Raw genomic sequence first — 22359 nt, forward strand, 5'->3', positions numbered from 1 at the left:
AATTCCCCCCAACTCTCATACACAATCTTGGAAATAAAATCTTGTGCAGCCAGCATCTACCACACAAAGGGCCATGCTGGGCATATTAAGAGCCTTGGTGGAGCAGTGGGCTAATGCCTCCTTAAGTAACACCAGCTGCCTGCAATTAGTGCAGGTTCGCATCCCACCAGGCTCAAGGTTGACTCAGCCTTCCATCCTTCCGAGGTAGGTAAAATGAGGACCCAGATTGTTGGGGGCAATTAAGCTGACTTTGTAATAATGCCGCTTGGGGTGTGTGTGAAAAGCCCTAATAAGCAGGCATATACATAGAATGAAGGTTACTGCTAAGCTTGTAAGCCGCCCTGAGTCTTCGGAGAAGGGCGGGATATAAATGGAATTAAAATATATATATATATTTGGTCAGGAGCAGGAAAACTATGAAGGGCAATTCAGACAGCAGGGGCTATGGAGTTCAGGGGCCAAAAGGGTATGGTGTGCTGCCGAACACCTGAATTTTGATCACATGAGGAGTGCTGCAATGGCCATAACTTTGGGAAGTGGTCATAAGCTGGTTTGGTCTAGTGGTTAAGGCACCAGGCTAGAAAGCAGGAGGTTGTGAATTCAAGTCACACCCTAGCCATGCAATCCAGTGAATGACTTTGGCCTAGTCACTTTCAGCCCAACTCATCTCAGGGATATTATGGAGAAAACAGGCAGAGGGAGGTGTGCTATATATGACTGTCACCTTGGGTTGTTTGTAAAAATAAAGGTGGGATATAAATAAATTAAATAAATAAATATTGGTACCCTGGTTATAAGGTATAATAGCTGTAATGTAATTAATTTTGATTTCTAGTCTAATGGTAACACTTTTACAAGAGAATTTTCAATCATAAGTACAAATATAATTTTTATATATTAAGAACTGTTTAGATTTCTTGTAAGTAAATCAATAGTCTGTTGAAAAATACATGTGGATGTTCCATTCTATTAACTCTTAATATTCTTTATACAGACTAATCCAACTTATTTGGCAAAGCTCATTTTCCAGATGCCCCAGAACAAATCTACTAAATTTATGGATACAGTTATCTTTACATTATACAATTATGCTTCTAATCAACGAGAAGAGTACTTACTTCTGAAGTTGTTTAAAACTGCTCTAGAAGAAGAAATAAAGTATGCATATTAGTTCCCTTCACTTTTTAATATTTGTTTGAGTAGGCACAATGGAGAAAAACTATGCATTAAACTTAAATTTCCTTTAAACTTGTGTAGGGAATATAATGGGTTTTTCATGGCTGGTAAAGTGGGAAGTTGTTTCTCCTTGCTCAACATAGGATGCTTGCATCACACTAAAGAGGTTTAAGGATCAGGCTGTAAACTTCAGCGGAAATGATGTGGGTTAATTGAGTAGATCTACATTTATATTTCAAAATGTTCCTTCATCTAATTTTTGCATTAAACAGAGTAGTTTTGCAAAAACATGATTAATTTTAAAAAAACTCACTGCGATAGCAAAAATACGGATTTGATGCCTGAAGTCAAAATATAAATGTTGCTAATTTTCTTTACTGCAGTTCTAAAGTAGATCAGATTCAGGATATTGTCACAGGAAATCCTACTGTCATAAAGATGGTGGTTAGCTTCAATCGAGGTGCACGAGGGCAGAATACATTGCGTCAGCTGTTGTCATCAGTGGTAAAGGACATAATGGATGACAAATCCCTAGTCATCAATACAAGTCCTGTGGAAGTGTACAAAGCATGGGTAAACCAGCTGGAAATGCAAACTGGAGAGGCCAGGTCAGTACACAACAAATGAATATAACTGTGGGTTTTTTTAGTATTTGTAGGTGCTGTTGCAAAATTTGGGATGAAAGAGGAGGATTATGACAGAATAGATGACAAACAGCAAAGAATATTGGTTACTCATAACAAATGAAATTATTTGAATTGAATTCCAATATATTTGAAGAACTCTAGAGTGGAGAAGATTATATTAAAACATAGAAAATCAGAGTTTCTCAACCTTGGCAGTTTGAAGATGGCTGGACTATAACTCCCAGAATTCCCCTGCCAGCTAGGCTGGGAGTTGAAGTCCACCCATCTTCAAGCTGCCGAGTTTGAGAAATACTGCAGTAAATAATTAGGAAGTCTGTTTGGGGTTTTTCAACTTTAGTTTTTGTTAGGCTCTGAAAAAATAGTGACATTAAATTAATGTGAAGATTTAAAATAGATTGTATTATTTAATCTCAAAAGATCGGCTAAATGACAATCATGAACACATTCAGAAACATAATGGCCATGCAATCTATGTAAGTTATGAATACATAGTAGAAAAGTAATATTTGATTTGATACATTGATTATATGCTTTCAAATAGCGAAAGCTAGATCTTATTGAGGATGAAGTAAATTAGATCACCAAATCAATGGAGTACTTCGCTTTTTGGCGAAGGTTGTTGAGAGTGTGGTGGCGCATCAGCTTCCTCTGTTCCTGGAGGAAACTGATTACCTTGACCCGTACCAATCGGGCTTCAGGCCCAGGTACAGCACGGAGACGGCATTGGTCGCACTGGTGAATGATCTCTGGCGGGCTCAGGACATGGGTTGTTCCTCTGTCCTAGTCCTATTAGATCTCTCAGCGGCTTTTGATACCATCGACCATGGTATCCTACTGCGGCGTCTCAGGGGGTTGGGAGTGGGAGGCACTGTTTTGCAGTGGTTCTCCTATCTCCTGGGCCACTCGCAGTTGGTGTTGACGGGAGGGCAGAGATCGAGGCCTCTCGTTTGTGGAGTTCCTCAGGGGTCGGTTCTCTCTCCCCTCCTGTTCAACATCTATATGAAGCCGCTGGGCGAGATCATTCATGGTTTCGGGGTGGGGTATCACCAGTATGCTGATGATACCCAACTTTTTTTCTCCACCCCGAACCAACCCAGCGATGCCCTCGCCGTGATGTCCCGTTGCCTGGATGCGTTCCGGGTCTGGATGGGGAGAAACAGGCTTCGTCTCAATCCTGCCAAGACTGAGTGGCTGTGCGTACTGGCATCTCAGGTTAACCAGTCTATTCCACCTTTAATGATGGGGGGTGAGGTGTTACCCCCCGTTGATAGGGCTCGCAACTTGGGCGTCCTCCTGGATTTGCGGCTCAGTTTTGAAGATCATATAGGAGCCGTGACCAGGGGGGCCTTTGCTCAGGTTCGCCTGGTGCGCCAGTTGCAGCCCTATCTGGACTGAGATGCCCTACGCACAGTCACTCATGCGCTCGTAACCTCCCGGTTGGACTACTGCAACGCTCTCTACATGGGGCTGCCCTTGAGGACCACTTGGAGGCTTCAGCTGGTGCAGAATGCAGCCGCGTGAGTTGTGATGGGGGTTTCCCAATACTCCCATGTAACACCTCTGCTCTGCAAGCTGCATTGGCTTCCGGTTGCCCTCCGGGTGAGATTCAAGGTGCTGGTGATGACCTATAAAGCCCTAAATGGCTTGGGTCCGGGATATTTGAGGGAACACCTGCTGCCAGCATCAAGCTCCCTCATCCTGTGCGCTCCCACAGGGAGGGCCTTCTCAGGGCCTTCTCTGTGGGTGCGCCTGCCCTTTGGAACCAGCTGCCCGTAGAGCTTAAGACTGCCCCTGACCTTCGTTCATTCCGCTGGGACCTGAAGACCTCACTCTTCGAGCTTTCTGGCCTGGACTGAGAATTTTAATTGTAATTTTATTTAATTGGGTTTTAATTGGAGTTTAATAGGGGTTTTATTTTATTCATGGACTAGATTTAATTATTTTAATTGTTCTTAACTTTTGTAATGTGTATTGTTATTTTAAATTCCTTGTGAACCGCCCTGAGTCCTACGGGAGAAGGGCGGTATATAAGTCCAATAAACATAAACATAAACTCTTCAGACATTTAAAAAACGATTGCAGTGAATGCAGTGCTTTTACATACATTATAGCAATAACACTTAGACTTATATACTGCTTTACAGTGCTTTACAGCCCTCTCTAAGCAGTCTACAGAGTCAGGCCTGGGTATTGCCCCCAACAATCTGGGTCCTTATTTTAGTGACCTTGGAAGGATGGAAGGCTGAGTTGACCTTGAGCCACTCAGCACTGAATTCCTGGAGTGAGCAGTGAGTTAGCCTGCAGTACTGCATTCTAACCATGGCTCTTATGTATTTAATATTATTATTTTCAAATGTGGAACTTAACTTTGCTATACTTGAAGGCTTCTCTGTTTCTGCTGAATGAGGCCCTTCTGCCCTAGAAGAAAGACTTTAAAATACAATAATTTCATTTTAAAAAGCTTCATTTGTTTGATATATAAAAATGAAATATATCTGACTAGACTGATTCACAGCTATTATAATAAGGATGATGTGTTTGATACTCATTCTGTTAAAATGAATTACAGGTCTTATTATGTGTAAGCTTTAGATTCATCCCAATTGTGCCCTTTATTGCATAAATAACATTATTTAGTCAATCTGTTTTAGAATACTTTGGGGTCTCAATATTTATTTTTTGCCTGATTTTTAAAATATTTCTTAGTTCTCGACTTACAACAACTCATTTAGTGACCATTCAAAGTTACAACAGCACTGAAAAAAACTTGCTTATGACCATTTTTCACACTTATAACTGTTGTAGCATCCCTATAATTTCTCTATAATTTAATCCCTATGGTCATGTGATTGATGTTTGGATGCTAGACAGTTGGTTCATATTTATATGATGGTTGCAGTCTTCCATGTGATCCCTTTTTGCAACCTTTTGACCAGCAAAGTCAATGGGGATGCCACATTCACTTAACAACAGTGTTACCAACTTATCAACTGCAGTGATTCATTTAACAACTCTGGCAATAAAGGTCATAAAATGGGGCAAAGCTCACCTAACAAATGTCTCACTTAACAACAGAAACATTGGGCTCAATTGTGGTTGTAAGTCAAGGACTACCTGTATAGTAATCAATACTGTGCTGTTTCCTGGAAGGGTCATTACAATTTTGGACCTCGTTAAAAAGATTACATAAGATAAAATTTTAAAATGTTTTAAAATAGATATGCATATATGTGCATATGTATCTTGAAATTCATGGGTGATGTGAGAATGTGTTTCCATTAAAATTATTATTTTCCTATCAAAATAGGAGTATAGTTTTAAGTATAGTTCAGTGTTTTAAATAATCAGCAATACAGTTTATATTTAGTGATAATTAGCTGACATATAGGTTATTTCAATGTTTTGGATTTACCTTGTACACTTTGCCATATTGGGCTCAACATTAATAATGATGGAATAAAAATTGCATTGAAAATAAGATGTAGTCAAAGAAAATTGTATTGTTGGTAGAATCTAATGCATCATATGTATGACATGGCAGTCTAAGATTATTGGAGATGTCTCAATAAATACATAGAAAAATAACACTTTAGTATTAAAATAAGCTATGATGCAAATGATTATAATCATTTCAGTAAATTCAATGTTATGAAATAGCTGAAGTATAACTTTTTAAAATGTTCAATAAAATTAATTGTTCTGTGCTCTGTAGTTTATCATTTTTTCTCTCTTTTTGTAGCAAATTACCCTATGATGTAACAACAGAACAAGCCTTGACACACGCTGAAGTAGTGAATCGACTAGAATCATCAATTCAGAGTCTTAGAGCAGTAACAGATAAAGTTCTTGCCTCCATATTCTCATCTCTGAACTTAATGCCGTAAGTGCAGGGACCTCTGAGAATGTTGGTGGAACTCGTACATAAAAGGGAAAGTTATTTTGTAATTCCTCAGTTGTTTTTATTTATAATGATATTTTATCAGCAGAGGGAAGTATTTATGTCTCTATAACCAATCCCATACTTTAGATTTAAAAAACATTCATAATATATTTTCTTTTTTACTTTTTGGATATGTCATCTTGTTTTGTTTATTTCTAAAGTATTTAAATGCAATGTTTTGTTTTTCTTTTTTGGTTGACTTAAATATATTGTTTTTCATTCCAAGTTTCCACTTTTTTTCTTTTTCATCTGTTTTTGCATGTAGTTATGGATTGAGATATATAGCCAAAGTTCTGAAGAACTCACTTCATGAGAAATTTCCAGATGCAACAGAAGATGAGCTGTTAAAGGTAGATTTGTGAGGGTGATTCAGTAGCTTCATTGTATTTTCTAAGTATATGAAAGGGAATTTATTTATTTGCATTGGGGTACAGAGTAACTTAGGAGAACCAGGATAAAAATACAATATGATATTTCTATCTGAAAACTGATTTCTTAGATAAAGATCAGTGGTACTCAACCTTCTTTGATAATACATCATGGGTGGGCCATATCATTCATGTTAATAGGGTGTTTTTAAAATTACTGATTATGCTTTTATTTATAGGTAGTATTCCAATTAGGTGCTTTAGTAAAGTATATTTTCTAGATCGCAGAATATAAGTAAATGTAATCAGTTACAAATACTAATTGCAATTTTCTGCATCAGGGTATTTATTTCTCTCTTTTTCAAACAATATCAAAACTATTTTAGGCCTACAGTACTGGACATAAGTGTGTCCTCTCTCAAAATGGCAGGAAATGCCTGCCAATTTTTATCAGTTGTGAGTAAAGGGAGATTTGGTGCAGGATTTAGTAGTCTTTAAATAAAAGCCATAACATATTTTTAACTTTGTTTCTATGTCTGGTAATGTTGGAACAAATTAATTTATTTGTCTTGGTTTGAAATTGCTTATATAAAGTGGCAGTGATATTTTATCCAGCCTAGAAAGCTGAAGCAATAGGCCATGCAAAATACGTGCTTTACAATAAGAGTTAGGCATTTGCCTGAACGTGTGAAGGGTTCAAAAAGAGAAGAGGGTTGAGCTTGCAATTTCCACAACTTTATAGCTTCTATGAGTTCTGGAGGGAGCAGGGCTTTTTTTCTCATAGAACGCTCAGAACGGAGTTCCGGCACCTTTTTTGGATGGAACCTTGTAGGGTAGGCAAGGCAGGTTGTATGACATGTGTGAGTTCCGGCACCTTTGTCTTTTACAAAAAAAACACTGGGAGGGAGGATAACTTGAATGCAACTGTAGCTCTCCATATGATTCACGATCCAGTCGGAGTTCTCTGATCACTCAAGTGGGGCTTTTGTTGCTTCAATAACTCTTTTTGTTTTGTTTTTGTCTTTGGTGCCTTTGAGTCAGTGTTGACTAGTCCCTGCAGTTTTCTTGGCAAGGTTTCTTTGGGGAAGGGGTTTGCCTCCTTCCTAGGATTGAGAGTGAGTGATTGGCTCAAAGTCACCCAGCTGGCTTTGTGCAAGACTAAAACTCCCAGTCTCCAGTCTGATGCTTTAATCATTACACCAAATTGGCTCTTGGTCTTCTTTAGGCAGTCTCTAATATTGCATGATTAAAGAGGTAAAAAGTTCCTTTCAGCTCTAAATTTTTTATCATAGTGAAGATATTCCTTGGTGTCTAGTTGTTTTTCCCAAAACTTTAAAATGCATGTCTTATTATACTCAGCATATGGACATTTAAGGCAATGGAAAAGAGAAAGAGAAAAATGGAATGAAATGTTTTAACTTGGATATCTCTTCCCCCCCCATCCTGTTGCACCACTCTGCCAAAGAAAGCTGTCTTATTTATTAGTGTGAAATGGGGGGGGGGAATGAAAGTCACTGAGAGTGTATTCATTACTACATTTTACAGTTTGGAAAGGCAAGGCTTTTACATAAAATCAGAACGATTGACCACACCTCCAATAATTTATTTACATGTGACTGTTTTGACAAAATGCAACAGTCAATGCATCTACTTAAAATATTTATTCATCATTATGAAACAGTTTTTATTGAAAAGGAAGATGACACTGAATTTAAAAAGTCTCCTCTGCTCATCCCAGCATAAAGAGGGAAAAAATGTCTAGTTTTTCATTTTGTCAGTCTTCATTGCCAACTCCAGCTGCAGCCAATCCTGAAGATTCGTCCCCCATAAATGTTTGAGTGGTAGATAAACATGTGTGTGTACATGTGTAGATTTGAGAAGGAAAGAAAGAACAGGATTAAGAAAAGAGGAAAAGGAATAAATAGCTGTACCAAGAAAGGAAGAGAACAGGATGCAAATAAGGAAAAGGAAGTGGGATAAATTAAGGGAAAAAGAAGAAAGAAGAAAAATGCTTTTGGCATTACAAAAAGAGTTAAAATTCAAATGGTTCCTCTCATGCAACTGATGTTGAAAGGATCTGTGATTTTCAGTAGGTTATCTGCATCCACTAGCACCTCTTACCCTTTCACATCTAATGTCTTATAAACAAAATGTTTATAAGATATTTATAAGTCTTGCATGTAATTATTGGGGGGAAAGAGTTCATTTTCTTATTTAGGTACATCTTCATTCTTACATAAATATCAATAAACAGTTGCTGAAAATGTTGACAATGTTTATTTCCTAACTATTATAAGTATGATAATACTATTATAAGTATGATAATAAGTCATACTAAGTATTACACTATACATAGGTATCAGTTATATCTTCAGATACATTATGTAGTCGTGGATTATAGGTTTGATCCAAACCTATTGGATTTTATCTCTGATATTCCCTCTAGCTTGTAGTATTTAACCAATTGTTTAAGAAGTAGGGTTAAATCTATGAATAAATATGCCAAGTAGAAGTATCTAAAAGTGTCTTTCCCCAATAGATTGTTGGAAATCTCCTATACTATCGGTTTATGAATCCAGCTATTGTTGCACCTGATGGTTTTGACATCATTGATATGACAGCTGGAGGACAGATACATTCTGATCAGAGGAGAAATTTAGGTTGTGTAGCCAAAGTCCTTCAACATGCTGCATCAAATAACCTCTTTGAAGGGGAAAATGCTCATCTCTCATCAATGAACAGTTATCTATCCGAAACATATGAAAAATTCAGGTTTGTACTGATCTAAATATGGACGTACACTATAAAGCGTGAGTTGAAAGTATCTCTTCTACACACACACTTTATATTTTTTTGTAAACTTGATGGTTTTAACTTTCTGCTGAAGAAAATAAAAGGCTTTCCTTTTTCTTAACATTCATTTATTTTCATAACATTTCATTTTCTTAACATTCAACATTCAGATTCTGCATTCTTGTTAAGGCTGAGCCTGCATCAGAATTTTCTCAGGAGTGATTCAGACTTTGCATAAGCACAGCACTTCTCTGCTGTTCATTGAAACAGCCCATCTTTTTTTCTGGCTTTTCCATGAACCTGAAAATAATTAATCAAACTACTATTGACCCTTTTAAGTTAATGCTAAGAAGAAAATGTATCTTAAAATGCCTTTTCTCCATATAGAGTTAGAAAACTTTAAGCAATTGGATAGTGGTGGCATATACGTGTAGTGTTCTGAAACTCCATTCTTTTTCCACCTTAGAAATTTTTTTCAAGCAGCATGTGTGGTTCCCGAACCTGAAGAAAAATTCAATATTGATGAATATTCTGATATGGTGACTCTTAGTAAGCCAGTAATATATATATCTATTGAAGAAATTATCAACACCCATTCAGTAAGTGTATACAAAAGAAAGTTTTAAGTTTTGGGTACTGTGGAGCTGAAATGTAAAATGTATAATTTAATAATAGAGACCAAATATTTTCTTCCTATTGTGATAGCATGAAGATTTGAGCAAATATTTGGATACTTTAATAAGAAATCATTTCTTTAGGGTTCTTTTAAGTAAAGAAATGTTCAAGAGTATTTGATAGATTTTCAAAGAGAAAGTGAATTGTGTTTGTTACTTTCCTTTTTCTTAGTGTTAACAAAGACAATCAGTGCATATAAGAATTGTTGGGAGAAAGGGCAGGAATTCTTAATAAAAACTTTTTTTGAAAATGGAACAAGTCACCTGTTTATACTTTTAATTTTTGTATAATCCATTTCATACAGATTGGAAAGGGATTACAGTTGGATAGCAGACTTTTTATCTCTTTTTTTATACTTCTTCAGAATGTTAATTTTAAACAAGACCTGTTACATATGTATAAAGAAATCTTTAAAAAGAATGAAAAGGGTTCCATACATAACCATTATAACCATGCTTTATTTAAATATTCCAAGAAGAATATGATGGACAACCCAAATAGGATAAAACTGGAATTGCAGTGGTGCAATGGAACATCTAAAAACTAATTTCAGATCTCCCTTTTACTCCTCCATAAAATGTTTCTAGTTCTCTTAGTTTTTTCCTGTTTGCAACATAAAAATGTGATATAATTTAATGACTAAATATTTAACTTCCTGAAGGATTAGAATTATTCAGATTTGATCTTCAGAGTTCTGAGTTTAATGCCATATAGGCAGATAATTTAAGTTTAGGGCAACTAGATTTTGTAAAATTGTAATGGGATGATATTCAGAGCATGGCATGCTTAAATAACAAATTTGAGAAATGTTAAATAATGGTGATTATTTAATGGAAGTTATGTATTATCATAATCTTCCTTATTTCTTAACACCTCAAGTAAAATTACTGATTACAGGCAGACTAATTAGAGGAAATAAATTTGGATGATCATTCTCTTTATATTTATCTATAAATTAACATTTCTTTCAAGGATGATATCTTGGACTTAGGTGAAAAAACATAGCTGCATCTCTAATAGTTATTTATGACTGTAGATATAGTTCCTCTGATAGGGCTAATACTTGCTGACTGTAGGAAAAGCATAGTTGAAAAGTTAATGCAGTACATTTTTAAAAAACATTTGCTTGAATTTATTGCTTAAACTCTTGAAAAGCATAATAAATTTTCTGCTTGTTGACCTTTAACCTTTTTTAGTATTCCTGAATTTTAAACCATGTTGATCAGTTTCCTGAAACTGAAATATGTAATATTTTTACAGTAACACATTTGGAATTTTACAGAAATCCAGAGAACATTTTGTTTTTTAGAACAATGATTTTTAAAGACATTATTATGAAAAATAAGCAAAAACATTCCCGTAACAGCAAGAATGAAATGTTGCAAATCATATTGAACAAAATAATCCTCCACTAAAGAGAGGAAGAGAATAACTTCCCTCCTTCTCCCCCCATTTTGTTTTTTTTCTGTAGGGTTCCTAAGTTCTTATAGGATCTATGCTGGGGACAATAAAAAAAATGCCCTCTCACAGTTTATTGGCACATAGCTTCTTCTGCCAGCAGATCCCATTCAAAATCCATTAGTATTCTCAACTGTGAAATGAGGTGTTTTGTGGGAGCAATAGATTTATAATAGAGAATTGAAAACCATTAAATAGAATCCTCTCTCAGTGAATTCTTCAAATCAAACAATTGATATTGGTTTCATTGACTAATAATTTATGTGATTTTTGTGCCAAATATCTTTAGGATTGTGACAATTCTCTATTAACCAAATCCAATTAATATGAACATGAACATAGTAGTATTACTTTAAAAATTCCATAGTCTTTTCAGATGAAGAGCACACTTTTGCATATACAATAGCAGCTTTGAATAACAAATTATTGGAGTAAATTACAATTCAAAAATTAAGAATCTATTTTATGACTGTATCTTCTTTCCTGTACATAAATTTTTCCTGTTGTTTGATTCCTAAAATGGCATTGAAGAGACATATCAGAATGGGATGATTTATTTCCTATCCATATGAAATAATTTCTTCCATACGAATATGAGTTTTGCATTTCTTTGTATGAATACAATTTACTTCTACTATGTCTCATGAAATGCTTTTTTATAATCTCTTTTGGTTTTGTGATTATTTCCATTTATATTATTATCATTCTGGTTCTGTTATGTATTTAAATAGTTCATTAGTATGTGGAAACATCAGATTTGTAGTTTAAACAAGTATAATCTCATTTACAGCTATTGTTAGAACATCAGGATGCCATTGCTCCAGACCAAAATGATGTCTTAAATGAACTCTTGCAAGGGTTGGGGGAAGTTCCAGATGTAGAGACTTTTCTTGGTAAGAAAATGCAATCAAAAACACAAAAAGGCAACTAAAACATTGGATATAACCCTGTGCATAGATTTAAAACGATATGTTAAACTAGACCAATATTTTTGTTTGAGTTAATGCAAGTTCTCAGGATTTTTGTTTATTTGAAAATGTATTTCCTTCCTTTGCAATGGAAACTGCATAACTACCCATACATACACACACACCCTTGAAAACAAAATGTTCTGGCCACAATGACATGATCTCAATCAGAATAGCATGTAGCATACAGTCAGAACTGTTTATAAATTTCTTATCTCTTTTATTCCCATAACTTTCTATAGAACAGAATAACATGTTTGAGTAATTGAACTACAAATATACTTCATGTAGTTCATACACAAAATCTTCCTGAATTTTTGCTCTCATTGAAAAGTTTTTTAAAGTAAGCACTATCTGTGCAGTGTTGTCTTTCTCTGCTTTTGTTCTGACTTTTCATGTTTTTTTAAAAAACTTCATAAACAAAAAGTTAGAAGCACTAATGTGTTTTTTTCCCTCTCTGCAGGGGAAGGAGCTATTGATCCCAATGATCCTAACAAGGAAACTACTTTAAATCAGCTTGTTAAAACAGAAATTTCTCTTTCATTGACCAGGAAATATGATTTACGGGAAGGGGAAGAACAAGACATTAAAGGCCTAATGATAAAGTATGTTTTTAAAATATGTGGTATTTAAAAGGCTTATGTCAATGATTCGTAATAATTACTAATAATTGCTTTCTTTAGTGACTGAAAAACTTTATGCATGCTTTAAGTACATGATGAGAAGAGGTGTTAGACAGTAATAAATATATGTGCCTGTATGTGTATGAAAACTTTATTTAAGCCTAATAGGTAGTAGGTTTAATACTGAGTTTTATAATCATTCTTAAAATTACAAATGCACAGTGAGACACATTTAGAAATTTCCTTAATTCCTGTCGTGTTATTAAGTGCAATGTTGAATTTTTATGAGGGTATTTGGCTGCATCTCTAAATTAAAATGCTATTGGAAAGTTCGTAGAAAGAACACTGAAGTGGTTTCATGATAAGGTTACATGAAAAAGACACTGAGCAGCAGGATATAGATTAGACTTTCAGGAAACCAAAGGAAACATCTGCCTTGGATTTATATAGTTAGAAATATTAAAAGTACCTTTTTTAAAAAAGCACAAAGACATTCCATGGGATTATGATGAAAATTAATTTCTACTTTTTATGGTTTGCTGCCATTTTAGTTCTTAGTTGAAATGGAGTCTCACTTCATTTCTATGTGTTGTGATTGATTTGTCTGTCTATGTTCTATCTGTGTGGGGTGTACTTTGTAGAGTCTGGGAGCATGAATACAGCACCTGTTAGCAGTTACTACTATACTTTTTCCTGGGATCTAAACAGCTGCACCTTGCAGCACCTTCACAATCCTGGGATAAGATACAGTTGCCTTAAGGAATTGCAGAAAATTGCTGTGCAAAAGGCCTAATATGTATATGTATATGTATACACACTATATTTCTGTATGATAATCAAGAATATAACATTGGATACAAAAGAGTGAGCTTTTGTAATCATAGACTATGAAATAATTTTATAATTATATTTGCCGAAAAGGAAATCAGAAGATTCTATTTTTTTTCTTTCTGCATTTTTCTTCTTTCTTTGCTGTTTTTGTTCATTATTAGTATATGTTGGTTCTTATGTTCTTTGTAAAACGTTTAGTTTAATATTACTTTAAAAAAGAATATTATTTTACCATTTCACTCTAAAGTTATTTGCCAAATATAACACATGTAAGAAGCAGAAATATACCCTTAGTCTTAATCTAAGGTATTTCAATATGAGGCTTTTTCATTAAAACCACAGTGAACAAATTGTGCCATTCTTAAAAAGCATGAAAAGTGCAGTTCATAAACAAATGAAGGAAAAAGCAATATAGGTAGTCCTCGACTTACAACCACAACTGAGCCAAACATTTTTGTTGCTAAAAAAGACAGTTATTAAGTGAGTCATACCCCAGGGAGTTGTCCAGGCAGTTCCAGGAATTAATGTTGATTTGAAGGCTCATACGTACTTTTCCAGAGAGGATGCTACAAAAATAAATCAACATAAAGCCACAATTATACAAGAATAGATTGGCTTATGGTAGTCTGAAAATTTATCAGTGTTGAAAGTGCTTGCCATCACTTCTAGATTTTATTTTGTAATTCTTTGCCTGGACAGGTTGCATTCCCTCATGCCTTCAGAGACCCATACCTCCTCTTTTGGTTACATAGTCACATTTTTCATTAGAGTTAGTGAGCTCTCCCACCAGGTATTATATAGTAATCCTCAGGGAGGATGCATGCTTATATGAGGAGACTGTATTGATAGAGTGAGAATTATTTCTGAATAGATATCTATATATAAAATACTGTAGCAGTTTTTAATAACCATCCATTAATCACAATTTCTCTGCCTTTTTCATTAAGAACAAAAAGGCTAATTATTGATTTAATACAAGCTCAGCCTGGGGAGTCACTTGCAAAAATTCTGGAAACACCAGCCTCTGAACCTCAGGTAACCATACCATTTTGTATGAATCTGAACATTTCAATTCTGAAATAATATTATAAAATACAAATAAGTGAATATATTCTTAAAGTGGCTATCTCCATTCTGGGGAATAATTGAATAACAAGTATACTAACTATGTGTTCATTCTACCCTATTTCCAATACATTAGCACTCTTGAGTCTTTCTTCTTCTTTAGTTTAGAAGTTAGAATACTGTGATTAGTGCAGGATGGTTCCCTAGACCCAATAGCTTACCCTTCCCTAACCTGATGTCTTCCAGATATGGTGTACTATAGAACTCAGTCAGCATAGTTTCAGACCCTGCTGGCTGGAAATCATGGCTAGAGATTCCCTGATCTCAGAAAATTGGGATGCCACTGTTTGTTTCTCTAGCGAGAGGTTTCTCCTTTATGTAGTTGGATAGAAAGATAAAAAATATTCTGAGAAAATATCAGTAGCTGCATCATCAGAGTATTTATGTTTACATGTTTTTACATATTGCTCTTTATAATCTACAAATATCACTAAGAAAATCGATGTCAAAATGCTATAGTCCAGTGATGGCGAACCCTTTAGAGACCAAGTGCCCAAAAACTGCCCCCCCACCTGCCTGTGGAGCCACCCACCGACTCTACAGCCCACCGCAAATCACCCAGGCGGCCCAGCAGTGCCGTGGCAGCCACGCCCCCTGCCCGCGCCCCACAGCATCAACTGCGTGCAATGGTTATGAGGGCAAGTCTTGTCCCCACTGCTCGGCTGCCATGTCCTTGGCTGTGCTGCTCCACACAAGCTGTGCTCGGGGGCGACTCTCCTCTGAGGGGACTGCTAGTGAGGGGGCCATGGGGGGAGGTGGGTCTGGGGTAATGGCGTGCGTGCCCACAGAAAGGGCTCTGAGTGCCGCCTCTGGCACCCGTGCCATAGGTTTGCCACCACTGCTATAGTCATTAAGATTTTGGACGAGGACTGAGAAGACTCTTAATAATGGAAACTTAACCATGAAAACTCACTGGATGACCTTGAGCCAGTTATTTTTTCTCAAGCCAAATTACCTCCCAGTGTAATTTTTGTGGGATAGAATCAAGAGAAGTCCATATGTAAGTTGCTCTGAACTCTTTAAAGAAAGATTTACAGAGATGTATTGCTGGAGTACTATCCAATATGGAAACATTTGGAGGAGGACAAGGAGGAGGAGAAAGTATCTAGAACAGGGGTGGCAAACTGCCGGCCCATGGGCTGGATGCATCATGACGAAACTGCGCCCACCCCATTGCTGGCAATGGGGGGAAAGTCACAATACGTTGCGACACGTCATGTGACATTGCGAGTTTGACACCCCTGATCTAAAAGAATGGTTACAAAGGAAATGTTGAAGAGATTGGGGAGCATAAGTAAATTTTTAACCACTACACTGGTTTCCTTACATGTTATATATCTGTCTGTTAGGAAATATTTGTGCTGTAATAATAGAAATGAAAATATCTCTTGCCTTAGGCTTGTTTTTTAATCCACTTGTTAAAATGGTTATTCCTGGTAAGGAAACCAGTGTAGTAGTTAAGAACTAAGAACTAAAGGTAGGCATTCCGGATTCAAGTCTACTGTCAGCCGTAAGAACTCACTGGGTGATTTTTGATTAGTCATTCACAGCCCAACAAGCACACAGATTGCTATAGGATAAAATGAGGGAAGAAGATTTCTGTGTAAGCCACCTTAACCTCCAGAAGAAAAGGCAGGATATGAATCTAAGAAATAATATGGATAAAGCCAGCCATCTAAATATACCACAGCTCTCTGCTGCCACACTGAAGTCTGTCTTTATTGCTGAATCTTCCTTGATGCCTGCCCAATGTTCTCGTTAGATGTATTGGTTTTGTGTATACATGAAAAGGTAGAATATGCAATTCTTAATTGTGATATGAACATATAAACTTGCTTATATAAAGGTGGTAATCTTTGTCTGCCTATGAATACAGTATATGGTCTTATGTGAACTGCTGTTTTTCCTTAGGAAGCTGAACACATGAAAATAATAGAAAAACGTGCAATTTTAGATTCTAAAACACCAGAGAAAATGAAACATAGTCAATCTATTCTTGAAGAAGGGCAGTTACCATTAGAACAAAAGAAAAGGAAAATCCAGAGAAACCTGCGAACACTGGAACAAGTTGGGCTGGTTTCATCTGAAAACAAATATCAAGAAATCATCAATGAAATAGCCAAGGTTGTGGAAATATTATTACATTTTTCTGCTTTTCATCCTGAATATAATAGATTCATTTTGAGTAAAATAGCATGTTGTAAAGTGAAATATAAACATTGATGAAATATTCCTAGTAACCTAAATTAAAGAAATGACAGGCTTGGATATCTGAATATAATATTTGTTCATGAATTTTAAATATATAATTATATTTTATTATAAACTTATTTTGACGGCAAGTTCATGCTGCATTGACTGTTAGTGAGTTATTCTCTTATTCTCTATACTTCAAAAAACAGTTGTGGTAATGACCAACATGATGCAGATTCAATATGTTTAATTCAATTGCCTGCATTAGAAAGATTCATACATAGTGTTCATTTTTAATATACAGGGATGGTTTTGCAGTTACCATGTAGAAAGTATAATGCATTCAGCTTCTCCATAATAGCAAAATGTTCCAGTTACTTGCTTCCTAGATACCAATATTGAATCTTGGTGTTGAATACTGGTTATGTATAGATGAAATTAAACATTGTGTAGCATCACACTGAGCACTTTATTTAACTATGGAGATAATTTCTTTTATTTTTTATATTGTGTTTCTATTGCTCATAAACTGCCTAGAGTCACTGTGAGTGAGTAAGTGGCCATATAAATTTCCTAAATAAATAAAAGAACAAGTGCTTTGCCAATATAGGTAGTGCTTGATTTACAAACAATTGTTTAGTGTTCATTTGAAGTTACAATGGCACCGAAAAAGTGACTTACAACTGTTTTTCCACACTTTTGACCGTTGCAGCATCCCCATGGTCATATAATCAAAATTTGGACACTTGGCAATTGGCATGTGTTCATGACAGTTGCAGTATCTCAGGGACATGTGACCTTCTGATAAGCAAAGTCAATGGGGAAGCCAGATTCACTTAACAACTGTGTTGCTAAGTTAACAGCTATAATGATTCACTTAACAACTATGGCAAGAAAGGTCATAAATGGAACAAAACTCATTTGTCTTGTTTAGCAGCAAAAACTTTGGGGTCAATTGTGATTGTAAGTTGAGAACTATCTGTAAAAGCATAAATAGCAATTTCCCTTCAGATTCCTATCATTCCTTTCCTAAAATCTTACTTTATTCTTGCAACTCTCTAAGGTAGGATTTGTTTGCAGATTTTTAAAAATCCAGTAAGGAAATAAGTTTTTCTTTTCTGAAATGATTTTTTAGGATATCAGAAATCAAAGAAGATACAGACAACATCGAAAAGCAGAGTTGGTAAAACTTCAGCAGACACTGAATGCACTCAATTCCAAGAAAGCTTTTTATGAAGATCAAATAAATTATTACAATACGTATATTAAAACATGTTTAGATAATTTGACAAGAAAGTGAGTAAAAACTTTTTATTTACAAAGAAAGTACTTTCTACCTGTCATGGCAAATGTTTACATTATTGTTATCTGTTACATATTAAAATCAAAACACTACTGATTTATGTTAGAAAATAAATTACTGAACCTTTTAAATATTTAAACAAATCTGAAGGATCTTGGCTGTACAGATGCTACTAAGATAAACCTCTCAACCTAGGCAATGCGGAGATTATTTTTTATCATTACAGTTGCAAGAAAAAGTATGTGAACCCTTTGGGATTACATGGAGTTTTGCATGAATTGGCCATAAAATGCGCTCTAAACGTCATGTAAGTCACAACAATAGAAAAACACAGTCTGCTTAAAATAATACTACACAAACATTAGCTGTTGTCATGTTTTAATTGAACATAAGATGGAAGCATTCACAGTGCAGGGTGGAAAAAGTATGTGAACCCCTAGCCTAATGACTTCTCCAAGAGCTAATTGGAGCCAGGAGTGAGCCAACCTTGACTCCAATCAGTGTGATGATATTGGATGTGTTGCTGACAGCTGTCCTGCCCTTTAAAAACACACACCTTTTTTGGGTTTACTGGTCTCAAGAAGCACTGTCTGATGTGAACCATGCCTCGCAGAAAAGAGTTCTCAGAAGACCTACGATCAAGAATTGTTGACTTGCATGAAGCTGGAAAGGGTTACAAAACTATCTCCAAAAGCCTTGATGTTCATGTGTCCACGGTAAGACAGACTGTCTACAAATGGAGAAAGTTTAGCACTGTTGCTACTCTCCCTAGGCGTGGTCGTCCTGTAAAAATGACTGCAAGAGCACAGCGCATAATGCTTAATGAGGTAAAGAAGAATCCTAGAGTGTCAGCTAAAGACCTACAGAAATCTCTGGCACATGCTAACATTTTTGTTGACACATCTACAATAAGGAAAACATTAAACAAGAATGGAGTACATGGGAGGACACCACGGAGGAAGCCATTGCTGTCCAAAAAAAATATTGCAGCACGTTTGAAGTTTGCAAAAGAGCACCTGGATGTTCCACAGCACTACTGGCAAAATATACTGTGGACAGATGAAACCAAAATTGAGTTGTTTGGGAAAAACACACAACACTATGCGTGGAGAAAAAAAGGCACAGCACACCAACATCAAAACCTCATCCCCACTGTAAAACATGGCGGAAGGAGCATCATGGTTTGGGGCTGCTTTGCTGCCTCAGGGCCTGGACGGATTGTTGTCATTGATGGGAAAATAAATTCCAGAGTTTATCAGGACATTTTGCAGGAAAACGTACGACCATCTGTCCGCCAACTGAAGCTCCGCAGAGGATGAGTGATGCAACAGGACAATGACCCAAAGCATACAAGTAATTCAACAAAACAATGGCTTCAACAGAACAGAATACGCCTTCTGGAGTGGCCCAGTCAGAGTCCTGACCTCAACCCGATTGAAATGCTGTGGCATGACCTTAAGAGAGCGATTCACACCAGACATCCCAAGAATATTGCTACACTGAAACAGTTTTGTGAAGAGGAGTGGTCCAAAATTACTCCAGATAGTTGTGCAGGTCTGATCTGCAACTACAGGAAACATTTGGTTGAGGTTATTGCTGCCAAAGGAGGGTCAACCAGTTATTAAGTCCAAAGGTTCACATACTTTTTCCACCCTGCACTGTGAATGTTTCCATCTTATGTTCAATTAAAAAATGACAACAGCTAATGTTTGTGTAGTATTATTTTAAGCAGACTGTGTTTTTCTATTGTTGTGACTTACATGACGTTTAGAGTGCATTTTATGGCCAATTCATGCAAAACTCCAAATAATCCCAAAGGGTTCACATACTTTTTCTTGCAACTGTATATGGGTTGTTACATATTTTAATACAGAACAGTTTGGTGCTGTGAAAAAATTTACTGAGACGTTGTGAGTGTTATGAATCAAAAAGGTTTGGGAACCTCTATTTTAATATCATTCTATAAGCTTTCAAATAAGCAACTTCATAGGTAAAGCGACTGATCTTTTCTAGGAGCTGTTATTATGCAGGGATGGTCAATTTATGTCCTTTAGATCAGGGGTCCCCAATCCTGCACTGCAGACCAGCCACTGGTCCACAGCCCTCCAGGAACCAGGCCACATATGTGAGCAAAGCCCTATCTGCGCATGTACAGGATCCAGGCTGCTCACGAAACCATGTCCCCCCCCCCATTTTGTGGAAAAAACACCCTTCATAGAACTGGTCCCTGGTGCCCAAAAGGTTGGGAGTCATTGATTTAGATACAGGCTCTGAGGCACGTTGCATTAATATTGATGAAATTCAATACCAAAATGGCTGATCTCTGATTGTGCCATTTTAAATAAAACAAGAAGACAGAATGAATGTATTATGCCCTGCAAGTTAAACCAGATAATTGTGTCTTTAAGATCTCTAAACCTAAAAACAAAACATTTCTCTAACTCCAGTGTGTTATGGGACAGAATATTTTGCCCATAGTCCTAGGTGGGTAAAATATTATTAAAGAATGTATTCTCTTCAAGAGATTGAAAAAATGCCTGTACCTTACACACCTGAAGCACATAATTAATTATCTTTATTATTGCACAGCCTTTTTTCTTGAAAGTACAGAGGTCAAATCTCTGAATACTCAATGTCAGCTTAGTCTAGTGGTTAAGTCTACGGACTAGAAACCAGGAGACTATGAGTCAAGCCCCAATTTAGCAAGGAAAGCCAGCTGGATGACTTTGGGCCAATCTACCTCACAGGGTTGTTGTAAGGAAAATAGGAAGAATGAGCATTAGATACCTTGAGTTGTTTATTTAAAAAAATTAAGGCAGCAAGACATTGTGAAGATCCTAGTGCGTGAAGGTGGGGGTGACAATCATCAATTCTTATTTTCATTTCATTAATTTATTGACATAGATTCCCCTTTTAACAACTTATGAGTGCCTTTGCTCCTCAAAAAAAGAGAATGCCGGTACAGATGTTTTTAGCTTGATAAACTATTAGTATTTGTATTTATTTTATTTTTGTCTTTATTAGCAAAAGGAAAACATGTTTCTTCTGTGGGTGGCCTAAAATTATCTGATTCAATTTACAGAAATTCACGAAGATCTATTAAATTAAATGGAAAGCAAGAGGAGAAAAGAAACAAACTGAAGAATATTTCACTGAAATACACGGCAGCAAGACTGTATGAAAAGGGAGTTATTCTAGAAATCGATGAACTTCAGCCTAATCAGTAGGTTTTGTATAGCTGATTTATCTATTCAAATGAATTTTTCATTTTAGAATTTAAATGAGTCATTTTCACAAGATTTTTGGTTTTAACTCAGTAACATCTTAATGTGAAATATATTTCTACTTACAAATGATTATTTTTCTTCTTCACAGATTTAAGAATGTAATGTTTGAAATTACACCTGGTGAAGAGGTGGGTGACTTCGATATTAAAGCTAAATTCTTAGGTGTGGAGATGGAAAAAGTACAGCTCCATTTTCAGGTAAATTGTGTTTTAAATCATGTGTGCTTCATTGGAGGCTTCTCTAGAGCGGGAATAGAAAGAAGGAAATAACTTGCAACATGCATTCAGGCAGCATCAGAGGTCCTATTTTGAACTGCAGGACTTTACAAAGTAGTTTACTCTTATCAGAATCTTCATATCAAACAATAAAAAGGCAGAAGAATTCCATCAGTTATGCCAGATTAGTTCTTGGATTTTTGCCATGTTTATTATTGATAAAGTTTGAGATAAAACATACACTGCCAAAAATTAGGAGAAGTGATTAGAGCAGTGCTTTTGAAGCACAGCAATGTTAAGATATGTTGACATCAATTATCAGAATTGTTGTCCATCATGATTGAGAAACATTGAATTAGATAATTACTCTGACATAACTATTGACAATCTGCATAAGTCTGTCTTCGCTAGTCTTTTCTTATAGAGATACTTGTGCTTTCTTGTAATGCAGGATTATAATCCTTTTTTAAAGTAGTCACAATTCAGCAATACTTTGCCACTATTTTTCGATCTTACTGGATCTGCATTTGTCCTTGGGTTTGTGTCTCTTCTTTCCCAGTACAGGAGCACTAATCTTCCCCAAAATAAAGGAAAAAGAACAAGGAAGCAACAAACTACCATCTATTATAGCAAAAGCAAATAGTGACTGACTCATCAAACTGCTTGCTTTCAGGATAAATTTGATATAAAAGTTCATGACAGTTGCTGGCTAGTATCTCAACTTATGGAGGGAAGTTGTCTAAATATAATGCCTTCC

At 36.0% G+C, this 22359-nt stretch overlaps 1 protein-coding gene across 3 annotated transcripts in view; it reads left to right on the forward strand.

The window, feature by feature from the left end:
• Positions 1–22359, forward strand: part of IQGAP2 (IQ motif containing GTPase activating protein 2) — a 174025-nt gene that overhangs the window by 150634 nt on the left and 1032 nt on the right. For all 3 annotated transcript variants that reach the window (XM_083354738.1, XM_083354736.1, XM_083354737.1), the window contains 13 exons: positions 995–1158; positions 1560–1784; positions 5563–5703; positions 6029–6113; positions 8671–8903; positions 9391–9523; positions 11848–11950; positions 12489–12630; positions 14427–14514; positions 16516–16728; positions 17933–18093; positions 21183–21323; positions 21476–21584. In XM_083354738.1, the coding sequence (XP_083210864.1) occupies positions 995–1158; positions 1560–1784; positions 5563–5703; positions 6029–6113; positions 8671–8903; positions 9391–9523; positions 11848–11950; positions 12489–12630; positions 14427–14514; positions 16516–16728; positions 17933–18093; positions 21183–21323; positions 21476–21584 (1938 nt within the window). The remainder of the gene's footprint in view (positions 1–994; positions 1159–1559; positions 1785–5562; positions 5704–6028; positions 6114–8670; positions 8904–9390; positions 9524–11847; positions 11951–12488; positions 12631–14426; positions 14515–16515; positions 16729–17932; positions 18094–21182; positions 21324–21475; positions 21585–22359) is intronic.

Source organism: Vipera ursinii (assembly GCF_947247035.1).
Source record: "Vipera ursinii genome assembly, chromosome: 2".
NCBI lineage: Eukaryota > Metazoa > Chordata > Lepidosauria > Squamata > Viperidae > Vipera > Vipera ursinii.